This window comes from Eschrichtius robustus, chromosome 19, assembly GCF_028021215.1.
Source record: "Eschrichtius robustus isolate mEscRob2 chromosome 19, mEscRob2.pri, whole genome shotgun sequence".
Taxonomy (NCBI): Eukaryota; Metazoa; Chordata; class Mammalia; order Artiodactyla; family Eschrichtiidae; genus Eschrichtius; species Eschrichtius robustus.
In genome coordinates this window covers 51,209,106-51,222,139 of record NC_090842.1, presented here as the reverse complement: position 1 = coordinate 51,222,139, position 13,034 = coordinate 51,209,106, and the positions used below count along the sequence as shown (strand labels likewise).

The window sequence follows — 13,034 nt, the reverse complement described above, 5'->3', positions numbered from 1 at the left end:
ACCAACGGGGAGAAAATATTTACAAATCACATATTCAACAAAGAACTTTATCCAATATACATAAAGAACTCTACAAAGTCAATAATAAGAAAACAAACCACCAAGTTAGAAGAATGGGCAGATCTGAACAGATACTTGACAAAAAAAGATGGAAGGATGGGCAAACAAACACCTGGAAACATGATTAACACATGTGTCATTAGGGAAATTAAAATTAAAACCACAATGAGATACCAGTAAACACCTACTAGAATGGCTAAAATGTATAAAACTGACAATATCAAGTGCTGGTGAGGATGTAGAGCACTGCTGATGGAAATGTAAAGTGGTACAGTTACTTTGAAAAAGTTTCTCATAAAATTAAACATACAGGTAATCCTACTGATTTACCCATGAAATAAAAACTTGTCTTCACACAAAAACCTGTATGCAAAGTTCCTAGCAGCTTTATTTATAATCTCCCTCAACTGGAAACAACTCAAATGGCCTTCAACTGGTGACTGGTATAAACAAATTGTCACATGTCCATACAATGGAATACTACTCACTCCTAACAAGTGCCACAACATAGATGAGCCTCCAATGCATTACGGTAAGTCAAAGCAGCTGCACTCAAAGGCTACATACTACTGTATGATTCCATATGCACAATCCCATTTTTATGACATTTTGGAAAAAGGCAAAACTAATAGGGACAGAAGACAAATCAGTGGTTGCCAAGGACTAGAGGTGGGGGAAAGAAATGACTACAAAGGACCACAAGGCAATTTTGGGGGGTGATGGTACTGCTCTGTATTTTGACTGTGGTGGTGATTACATGACTATGCATTTTTCAAAATATCGCAGAACTCTACATTAAAAACAACAAAATAGTTTATGGTTAAAAAAGATATGTAGCAAATATGGCAAAATATTAAAATCTGGCAAAGCTAGGTGATAGATGTCCAGGTGTTTATAATATTTTCTATACTTTTTTGTATGTCTAGAGTATTTCCTAATAAAAGTTGGATTTTTAAATTATTTTTCATCAAAAGTAATGATTTTTTTTAAAAGCTTCTTGTCTTCTGATGTGGCATCACCTATGCAGTATTTTACTAAAAATGTTTAACCTGAACACAATCATGAGGAAACAGATAAATCCAGCTTGAAGGGTATTTTGCAAAGCAACTGCCCTTTCTCTTCATAAATTTCAATGACATCAAAGATACAAAAACGCCAGAGAACTGACCCAAATTCAAGGGGAATAAAAGGCCATGACAATTAAATGCAATGTATAATTTTTTACTGGATCCTGGATCAGAGAAAACAAGTTACAGAATACATTATTGGCACAGTTGGAGAAATTCGAGTATGGATTTCATATTAGTGTATCAATGTTACATTTCTCAAGTGTGATAATTACATTGTGGTTATGTAAGCGAAAGTCTTTGTTCTTCGGAAACACACGCATAAGTATTTAGAGTTTACAACTAATTCTCAAATGGTTCGGCAAAAGAAGTCAACAATTTTATATACATATATTATTAAGAAATATGCAAATATGACAAGATGTTAACAATTGTTGACTCTAGGTATAGAGTATATGGTTATTCTCAATATTGTTTTTGTAACTTGTTTTCGAGTTTGAAAATCTTCAAAATATTAAGATGGGGAAAGATGTTTAAAAATATTTTTAAGGCATCATAGATAATTTGAAGTTTCTAGATTGTTTCAATTTTTTTTGTTAATCTGCTACTAAAACCTAAAAAATGTAGGCCAGGTTCAGTTTTACCCGCCAGAAGAACAAGTGGCTCAAGCTGCAATTTCTTCCATGTGCTTTACCAGGCAGGGATGGGCTCACAATTCCTCCCACCCCGTCTCTTACACCAAAGTTGGGGCCTGCTGCTTCCCGCCAATGCCATAAGGCAATGCTGCCACACTGCAGTCACCAGCCTTACACACTTTTTTCCCTGCATGTCTACGTTATTTCCATTAGAAAAGTAATATCTGTATAATATTTTGGTCCACTTTCTTCTCCTTACCTCTACCATTCAAACTTGAATACTTTATTTTTACTCAAGTAAAAGTAGAATCAACTATCTGGCATGAGAACTAAATATCTCACATCATTAAATTAATAGGATTTAATTGAATTAAAGTGTGTTCTTTATTATTTCTCAGGAATAGTAACTCATGTTTCCTACATGTTATTTCCCTTTACTTTCATTTATCTGGGTAACTATGGAATGAGTGTCTCTTTTCCCACATTCAGTAACATGAGTGGGTGTAAGTATAATTTATAACATCAGTAATTGGACTCATTGTTAATCATCAGTTCATGTTCAGTTCCCCTTAGTATATGGTATTTGCATAATAACTTCAGATATTTTAGTCAAGTTTACTTTCCAACATCAATTATAAAAATTAAGATGTTAATTTTAAAACGTTATGAAAATTCCAGACTAAATAGCACTTGGCCCACTTTTGGTCATACTGTCGTGAGAGGTCCCTGGGCAGCTACTGCTTCAATCTCAATCCAGTCTCCTCAGAACAAAGCAGCAACCTGGTAAGCAGCTCCAGCAGGAAAACCGCTCCTGACATTCTGTTTGTGGACTTCACTGACGGTACTGAAGTCATACACTCAGCCAGCAGAACAGCTGCTTCTACCACATTATTGAGGTCACAGCCTGCAGCTTTCAGAATCTCACCCCGATTTCCAAGCCTTGTTTAGCTCCTTCTGTCACCCCTCCTGGCACAAGCTGTCCCTTTGAAGGGTCCATACCTAGCTGTCTTGAAATGTAAGTGATCCTTTCCACTAACAAAGCTTGACTGCAGGACCAATGGCCTTGGGGCTTTCCCTGTGCTGCTCACCTTTCTGATCAAGGATGACATGACATCCTTTTCTCCCGCAGTGCTTCTGGGTCTCACTGCATTCTGCCTTCCTCACTTCTGACACAACTGCATGTTGCCTGGGCTGCTTCCTTTATATATATTTTTAATCAACACCTTTTTTTCCCTTAGCCGCATCCTAACAGGTCTGTAATGCTAGTTATGATGTTTTTATTTCTAAAATATATTACAAATACATAACTGTTAAAATTTTTTAATTTATTTTTAATCGTGATAAGATACACATAAAATTTACCATCTTAACCATATTCAGTAGCATTAACTACATTCATATTGTTGTGCTACCTTGATCACCATCCATCTCCAGAACCTTTTTCATCTTGCAAAACTAAAACTCTGTATCCATTAAACAGTAACTCCCCATGCCCCCCCCCCCAACCCCTGGCAACCACCATTCTGTTTTCTGTCTTTATGAATTTGACTGCTCTAGGAACCTCATATAAGTGGAATCGTGCAGTATTTGTCCCTTTGTAATTGGTTTATTTCACTTAACATGATGTCTTCAAGATTCATCCATGTTTAGCATATATCAGAATTTCCATCCTTTTTAAGGCTGAATAATATTCCATTGTATGTATATACTACATGTTGCTTATCCATTCATCTGTTGGTAAAAACTTGGGGGAAAAAATTTATCCACGTAAAAGCTAAATTAATCTGGAAAACTACAGCTGGTAATGGTACCACACTTGAGGAAATACTCCTATATTGGATAGAAAATTTGCTCTGAGTGTGAGCAGGGTAAGAACCGGCAGTGGGGCCAGACCAGAGCTGAGGGGGTAGAGAAAAGGGTTCTTGGGTCCAACTGAGAAAAAAGGGGTTCCCAAGTTAGAGGCAGTGAGAGTCCAGCAACTCCTTCCAAAGTTCTGCCCCAATGGATTTGCACATGGCAGCATCTGTACCCCCTGGAAGAGCCCTGTCTTTCTAAAGGAGAAATCAGACTATTTAGGGAAGGTGGTGGAGAGGAGCTTGCCAGTTACATCTCAAAACCCTAAAAGTCTCAGAGCAAATCCTCTGTAAGAATCAGCTGCCTCAAACGCTTGTGAATCTGTTGGTATAAACTACATAAAACAGGAGCAGGAAGGTTGATTTTTTTTTTTTTTTTTTCCTAAATGCCATCATGCCTCTCCTCTGCCCACTGAAGTATGATCTTTTCCAAAAAGTTCTTTATATTTCCTTTTCCCAATACCCACCCCTTTGCTCTGGTTTGTAAACTCCTTCCTGCAAGTACACACCTTGAACACACTATGTGCTTTCCCGGTCTCTGGCATCATTAAGGAGCACGCACCTCACTCAAAGGAGAAGCTGCAGTTCGGGTCACTCTGCAGGCCCCCTCCGGGGCGAACCCCCGCTGCGCCCCCGACTCCAAGGTCGCGAGTCCCGAGGAGCCCGCGTGGGGAGGGGGTGGCCGCCAGAGTCCTGGGGCGCGAGCGGGCAGGGGTCCCCACGAGTGCAGCCGGGACGGGCGTGTGTTCGGAGAGATACAGGTCACCCACGCCCCTGTCCAATGCAGGTGGGGACCGGCCGGAGAGGACCCGCGTCGGGGGAGAGTAATAGGTCAACGGACCGGGGGCGCGAGGGGGGCCTCACCCAGCGCCGAACCGGGACCGGGAGAAGAAGTCAGAGTCCGTCCCTCCCCCTGAGGTTCTAGATACAGGACACCTGCTTCAATCCGAATTTCGGAGAAACAACGAATGATTTTTTTTACTCTAAGTATATCCCAAATACTGCATGGGGCAGCCTTGAACGAAAATTTCCCGTTGTTTATCTGAAATTAAGCGTCCGGGATCTCATCCGGCACCCCTTCCCGCGGGTCCCCACCCGGGGGCGGACCCCGCACGGGGAGCGGGTGAACGGCCGGGCTCAGGGGCTTCGCGCTCGCTCACCTTCAGCACCAGGACCTGGAGCATCTTCCCCGAGCCTCGCAGGCCACTCGGCAGACTCGCCCCGGAAAAACGCGCAGCGCAGCGGCCGCGCCCGGCTCCTGGTCTCCCCGTCGCTACTCCCTCGAGATGAACTTTTGGGGGCGAAAACGGAGTCTCCTGCAGGGCCGGCCTCCGCGGAGGCGCGCCTCCTCCCCAGGTCAGCGCCGCGGAGCCCGCGCGCCCAGCCCTGGCCCCGCAGCCCTGGCCCAGCACCGCAGCGAACCGCAGCCGACGCGCCGTCCTCCAACCTCGACGCCGGCGAGGGCGCGCTAGGGCTCCCGCCCCGCCCCCTGCGCCCGCCCCCAGCCAGCGCACGCCTGGAGGATTCCAGAAACCACGTGGTGCGCCAACCGCCAGCACAGCTGGCCGCTGCCCTGCTCACAGCGCTCGGGGGCGGACGGGGGGCGGAGCTGCGTGGGGCGTCACGTGGCTCGCTCCCTGGGTCCTCGCGAGCGCTCACATGAAACCTTCAGTTTTAAATGTAAGTTTGAGTTCACGGGGTCAGGTAAACATGTGCTTAAAGCCCCAAGCAGGAAAAATGTGCTGCTAGTCTGGAGGAAAGCACAACGCAAAGTACATGAAGTTCACATGTTACTGAATGGGGCTAACCAGGCCTCGCCCCCCCAGTCACCCGGCCCAGATCACCTGAAAGCTCCAGACCTTGTCAAAAAAAAAAAAAAAAAAAGCGAAATCACCAGGTCGGATTTAAACAGGAGGTCTCAGAGGCAGTTCCCAAGCCCCGAAGAAGATGCAGAGTACAGCCCTCTCCCAGTTTTTTGTTTTTCTTTATTTTTTACTTTTCGGCCGCACTTCAGGGCATGCGGGACCTTAGTTCCTCCACCAGGGATGGAACCCTTGCCCCCTGCAGTGGTAGCACACAATCTTAACCCCTGGACCTCCAGGGAAGTTCCAGCCCTCTCCCAGTTCTTTGTGTGGGGTTAACACTTTTTTCCTTTGACTAGGTACCATGCTACAATATGGTGTTTCCCAAACTTTTCACAGCATGCCTCACAGAAAATGAAAATATTTATATATCACACTGAGATGAAGAGTCAAGATTGTCGAAATGGGAACTCACTGCATGGCGCTCCAGCCACCCAGGCCTCTTGAGGCTGAAGGGGGTCAATATCTGTACCTGTCTCCCCACTCCCCCAATTAGTGGGAAGCACTTTTAAAGTAATGAAAAGATAAGAAGATGAAAAGATTTTAATAAGGTGCATTTTTATAAGATGGTTAAATCCTGGTACCAAAACCTGATCAAGATAACACAAACAACTACAGACTAATGTAGGTGCTGAAATCCCATATAAAATGCTACCAAGTAAAACCCAGGACAAATTAAAAAAAAAAATTTAAGCCATGGCCAGGAAGGCTGTAAGGCTTATTCCAGGAATGCAGGAAGGTTTAATATCCGTCAGTCAGAAACATGGCTAGCTCATGGCACAGCAAGCAACCAAAAGCTGTCGTGAGCAGACTGGCTCTTGAAGGCACCATGGGGGTGATGATAGGTCTCTCCCATCACAGGAATGAAATTCTCATTCTGCAAAGGGCTTAGTGGAGAGTGATCTGTTCTTATATTTTTTTTGCTCCCCACCCCCAAGAGAAGGGAGAAAAGGAGAGAAGACAAAGCATTAGGAATGGCAAGAGGGGGAGTCTGAGATAGCAGGACCTGCCGTCATGCTCAGACCAGTCTCTCCTGTCGGTGTGCTCATGGTAGGGTGAGAGGTATCGGTAGGAGCTGATCTAAGTTTTCCAGTACTGACATAATTCTGAAAAATGGGCACCAGGAGGACACTCTTTGCTCCCCTCCCTCCCAGATCTCTCCCCCACCAAATGTAGTTCAAACGATCTTACCCTGGAGTCATCAATTCTCAAAGGCAGCCTATACTTCCCCCGTTTTAAAATATTCTCCTTTTTACAAAAGAGGAATAAAAAACAAGTTTGGCTTCATCATTTTGTCAGCTGATTTTTTTTTAAATTTATTTATTTAATTTATTTTTGGCTGCGTTGGGTCTTCGTTGCTGCGCGCGGGCTTTCTCTAGTTGCGGCGAGTGGGGTCTACTCCGTTGTGGTGGGCGTGCTTCTCATTGCGGTGGCTTCTCTTGTTGCGGAGCACGGGCTCTAGGCACGCAGGCTTCACTAGTTGTGGCTCACGGGCTCTAGAGCACAGGCTCAGTAGGTGTGGTGCACAGGCTTAGTTGCTCCGCGGCATGTGGGATCTTCCCAGACCAGGGCTCAAACCCGTGTACCCTGCATTGGCAGGCAGATTCTTAACCACTGCACCACGAGGGAAGCCCTAGAAGAACTTTTAAAGTTGTATTTATTTTGCATCAGTTGAGAGGGAATGAACTTTTGCAGTTATGTCATTCAACCCAAAAGCAGAAGCCTGATGCCTGTCCAGGGTTTTTCCCAGACACCTCAGTTATCTTTTATGGACTTGTTCTGTGCATCAGAGAAGGCATTTGTCATGGTTCCCACTAATAGTATACATCTGTCAGATTATCCTTGTTTCTAATGTATTTTTTCCATAGCTTAATATTGTGTTACTCACTGCAAGATTCTCGTATCTTCATTTTTAACTGTATATATCAAACTAAAATTAACTTTTATTTATTGGTTCCTATGATGAATTCCATCTCATCTGATTAGTACTCTCTAAGCTCTTCTTGCTTGTGTTCCCCTCTTTATTTTTAGCCCTCATGCAGTACTGTTTTTAAACAACTTATATTTAGATTTAATTTTTTCCAGTTTTGAGATATAATTGACATACAATATTGTATAAGTTTAAAGTGTACAACATAATGGTTTGATATATGTATACATTGTGCAATGATTACCACAGTAAGTTTAGTTAATATCCATCACCACCATCCATCCATCAGTTACAAAATTTTTTCCCCTTGTGATAAGAACTTTTACCATCTACTCTTTTAGCAACTTTCAAATTCATAATACAGTATTGTTAACTATTCTCATCATGTTGTACATTACATTCCTAGACCTTATTTATCTAATAACTGGAAGATTGTACTTCTGACCACGTTCACAATTCCCCCAACCCTACCCCCACCTCTGGCAACCACAAATCTGATTTCTGTTTCTAGGAGGTTTTTTTTGGATTCCACATATAAGTAAGATAATACAGTATTTGTCTTTCACTGTCTGACTTATTTTACTTAGCATAAGGTCCTCAAGGTCCATTCATGTTGTCTCAAATGCCAAGATTTCCTTTTTTTTATGACTGAATAGTATTCTATCACATACATATATAGAGATAAATAGATAGATAGATAGATACATATATCTTTATCCATTCATCTGTTGATGGACACTTCCATCTGTTGATGGAAACAACTTAGGTTGTTTCCATGTCCTGGCTGTTGTAAATGGTGCTTCACAGAACATTGGGGTGCTGATATCTCTTCAGAATTTCTCTCAGATATATACCCAGAAATGGGTATCATATGATAGTTCTATTTTTGAGGAACCTCCTTACTGTTTTCCATAGTGGCTGTACCAATTTACATTCCCACCAACAATGCACAGGTGTTCCCTTTTCTCCACATCTTCACCAACACTTATCTCTTATCTTTTTGATGATAACCGTTCCAACAGGTGTGAGCTACTGGTATCTCATTGTGGTTTTGATTTGCATTTTCCTAATAACTAGTGATGTTGAGCACCTTATCAAGTACCTATTGGCCATCTGAATACCTTCTTTGGAAAAGTACCTATTCAGGCCCTTTGTCCATTTTTTAATTGGATTGCATTTTTGATATTAACTCGTATGAGTTCCTTATATATTTTGGATATTAACCCCCTTATCAGATGTGTGGTTTGCAAATATTTTCTCCCATTCATTTGGTTGCCCTTTCACTTTGTTGATCATTTATTTTGCTATGCAGGAGCTTTTTAGTTTGATGTAGTCCCACTTATTTATTTTTAACTTTGTTGCTTGTGCTTTAGGTGTCATATTCAAAAAACTATTGACAAGACCCATGTCAACAAACTTTTTCCTCTATTTTTGTGGTTTCAGGTCTTACATTTAAGTCTTTAATCCATTCTGAGTGATTTTTGTGAGTGGTATAAGATAGGGGTCTAGTTTCATTCTCTGGACTCTCGATTCTATTCTGTTGGTCTATGTGTCTGTTCTCATGCCAGTACTACACTGTTCTGATAGCTTTGTAATATCGTTTGAAGTCAGGAAGTCAGGAAGTGTGATGCCTCCAGCTTTGTTCTTCTTTCTTAGGATTGCTTTGGCTATTCAGGGTCTTTTGTAGTTCTATATAAATTTTAGAATTTTTTTTCTATTTCTGTTTAAAAAAAGAAGGCCATTTGAATCTTGATAGCGATTGACTGAAGCTATAGATGCCTTTGGGTAGTATGGACATTTTAACAATATTAATTCTTCCAGTCCATGAATGTGGGATATCTTTCCAATTGTTTGTGTCTTCACTTTTCTTCATCAATGGTTTACAGTTTTCAGGATAGAGATCTTTCACCTCCTTAGTTAAATTTACTCCTAAGTATTTCATTGTTTTTGATGCTATTGTAAATGGGATTGTTTTCTTTGTTTCTTTTTCAGATAATTTGTTGTTAGTGTATAGAAATGCTACTGATCTTTGTAGGTTGATTTTGTACTCTGCAACTTTAATGAATTAGTTGATTAGATCTAACAGTTTTTCAGTGGAGTTTTTAGGATTTTCAATATATAAAATCATGTGTTCTGAGCAGAAGCAAGAAAAACTACAATCCTGCAGCCTGTGGACCAAAAACCACAGTTACAGAAAGATAGAGAAGATGAAAAGGCAGAGGGCTATGTACCAGATGAAGGAACAAGAAAAAAACCCAGAAAAACAACTAAATGAAGTGGAGATAGGCAACCTTCCAGAAAAAGAATTCAGAATAATGACAGTGAAGATGATCCAGGACCTCGGAATAAGAATGGAGGCAAAGATCGAGAAGATGCAAGAAATGATTAACAAAGACCTAGAAGAATTAAAGAACAAACAAACAGAGATGACCAATACAATAACTGAAATGAAAACTACACTAGAAGGAATCAATAGCAGAATAACTGAGGCAGAAGAACGGATAAGTGACCTGGAAGACAGAATGGTGGAATTCACTGCTGCAGAACAGACTAAAGAAAAAAGAATGAAAAGAAATGAAGACAGCCTAAGAGACCTCTGGGACAACATTAAACGCAACAACATTCGCATTATAGGGGTCCCAGAAGGAGAAGAGAGAGAGGAAGGACCAGAGAAAATATTTGAAGAGATTATAGTCGAAAACTTCCCTAACGTGGGAAAGGAAATAGCCACCCAAGTCCAGGAAGCGCAGAGAGTCCCATACAGAATAAACCCAAGGAGAAACACGCCGAGACACATAGTAATCAAAGTGGCAAAAATTAAAGACAAAGAAAAATTATTGAAAGCAGCAAGGGAAAAACGACAAATAACATACAAGGGAACTCCCATAAGGTTAACAGCTGATTTCTCAGCAGAAACTCTGCAAGCCAGAAGGGAGTGGCATGATATACTTAAAGTGATGAAAGGGAAGAACCTACAACCAAGATTACTCTACCCGGCAAGGATCTCATTTAGATTTGATGGAGAAATCAAAAGCTTTACAGACAAGCAAAAGCTAAGAGAATTCAGCACCACCAAACCAGCTCTACAACAAATGCTAAAGGAACTTCTCTAAGTGGGAAACACAAGAGAAGAAAAGGACCTACAAAAACAAACCCAAAACAATTAAGAAAATGGTCAGAGGAACATACATATCGATAATTACCTTAAACGTGAATGGATTAAATGCCCCAACCAAAAGACATAGACTGGCTGAATGGATACAAAAACAAGACCCATATATATGCTGTCTACAAGAGACCCACTTTAGACCGAGGGACACATACAGACTGAAAGTGAGGGGATGGAAAAAGATATTCCATGCAAATGGAAATCAAAAGAAAGCTGGAGTAGCTATACTCATATCAGATAAAATAGACTTTAAAATAAAGAATGTTACAAGAGACAAGGAAGGACACTACATAATGATCCAGGGATCAATCCAAGAAGAAGATATAACAATTATAAATATATATGCACCCAACATAGGAGCACCTCAACACATAAGGCAACTGCTAACAGCTATAAAAGAGGAAATCGACAGTAACACAATACTAGTGGGGGACTTTAACACTTCATTTACACCAATGGACAGATCATCCAAAATGAAAATAAATAAGGAAACAGAAGCTTTAAATGACACAATAGACCAGATAGATTTAATTGATATATATAGGACATTCCATCCAAAAACAGCAGATTACACGTTCTTCTCAAGTGCGCACGGAACATTCTCCAGGATAGATCACGTCTTGGGTCACAAATCAAGCCTCAGTAAATTTAAGAAAATTGAAATCATATCAAGCATCTTTTCTGACCACAACGCTATGAGATTAGAAATGAATTACAGGGAAAAAAACGTAAAAAAGACAAGCACATGGAGGCTAAACAATACGTTACTAAATAACCAAGAGATCACTGAAGAAATCAAAGAGGAAATTAAAAAATACCTAGAGACAAATGACAATGAAAACACGAAGACCCAAAACCTATGGGATGCAGCGAAAGCCGTTCTAAGAGGGAAGTTTATAGCTATACAAGCCTACCTAAAGAAACAAGAAAAATCTCAAGTAAACAATCTAACCTTACACCTAAAGGAACTAGAGAAAGAAGAACAAACAAAACCCAAAGTTAGCAGAAGGAAAGAAATCATAAAGATCAGAGCAGAAATAAATGAAATAGAAACAAAGAAAACAATAGCAAAGATCAATAAAACTAAAAGTTGGTTCTTTGAGAAGATAAACAAAATTGAAAAGCCATTAGCCAGACTCATCAAGAAAAAGAGGGAGAGGACTCAAATCAATAAGATCAGAAACGAAAAAGGAGAAGTTACAACAGACACCGCAGAAATACAAAGCATCCTAAGAGACTACTACAAGCAACTTTATGCCAATAAAATGGACAACCTGGAAGAAATGGACAAATTCTTAGAAAGGTATAACCTTCCAAGACTGAACCAGGAAGAAACAGAAAATATGAACAGACCAATCACAAGTAATGAAATTGAAACTGTGATTAAAAATCTTCCAACAAACAAACGTCCAGGACCAGATGGCTTCACAGGTGAATTCTATCAAACATTAGGAGAAGAGCTAACACCCATCCTTCTCAAACTCTTCCAAAAAATTGCAGAGGGAGGAACACTCCCAAACTCATTCTATGAGGCCACCATCACCCTGATACCAAAACCAGACAAAGACACTACAAAAAAAGAAAATTACAGACCAATATCACTGATGAATATAGATGCAAAAATCCTCAACAAAATACTAGCAAACAGAATCCAACAACACATTAAAAGGATCATACACCACGATCAAGTGGGATTTATCCCAGGGATGCAAGGATTCTTCAATATACGCAAATCAATCAATGTGATACACCATATTAAAAAATTGAAGAATAAAAACCATATGATCATCTCAATAGATGCAGAAAAAGCTTTTGACAAAATTCAACACCCATTTATGATAAAAACTCTCCAGAAAGTGGGCATAGAGGGAACCTACCTCAACATAATAAAGGCCATATATGACAAACCCACAGCAAACATCATTCTCAATGGTGAAAAACTGAAAGCATTTCCTCTAAGATCAGGAACGAGACAAGGATGTCCACTCTCACCACTATTATTCAACATAGTTCTGGAAGTCCTAGCCACGGCAATCAGAGAAGAAAAAGAAATAAAAGGAATACAAATTGGAAAAGAAGAAATAAAACTGTCACTGTTTGCGGATGACATGATACTACACATAGAGAATCCTAAAACTGCCACCAGAAAACTGCTACAGCTAATTAATGAATATGGTAAAGTTGCAGGATACGAAATGAATGCACAGAAATCTCTTGCATTCCTATACACTAATGATGAAAAATCTGAAAGAGAAATTAAGGAAACACTCCCATTTACCATTGCAACAAAAAGAATAAAATACCTAGGAATAAACCTACCTAGGGAGACAAAAGACCTGTATGCAGAAAACTATAAGACACTGATGAAAGAAATTAAAGATGATACCAACAGATGGAGAGATATACCATGTTCTTGGATTGGAAGAATCAACATTGTGAAAATGACTATACTACCCAA

The 13,034-nt window shown here is 40.5% G+C and overlaps 1 protein-coding gene and 1 pseudogene across 2 annotated transcripts in view; both read right to left on the bottom strand.

The window, feature by feature from the left end:
• Positions 1-4,844, bottom strand: part of TDRD12 (tudor domain containing 12) — an 82,229-nt gene extending 77,385 nt beyond the window's left edge. For both annotated transcript variants that reach the window (XM_068528345.1, XM_068528346.1), the window contains exon 1: positions 4,776-4,844. In XM_068528345.1, coding sequence (XP_068384446.1) covers positions 4,776-4,799 — 24 coding nt within the window. In that variant the 5' untranslated portion in view covers positions 4,800-4,844. The remainder of the gene's footprint in view (positions 1-4,775) is intronic.
• LOC137753729 (2-iminobutanoate/2-iminopropanoate deaminase pseudogene) lies at positions 2,404-2,871 on the bottom strand (annotated as a pseudogene).
• Positions 4,845-13,034: the final 8,190 nt, after the last annotated feature.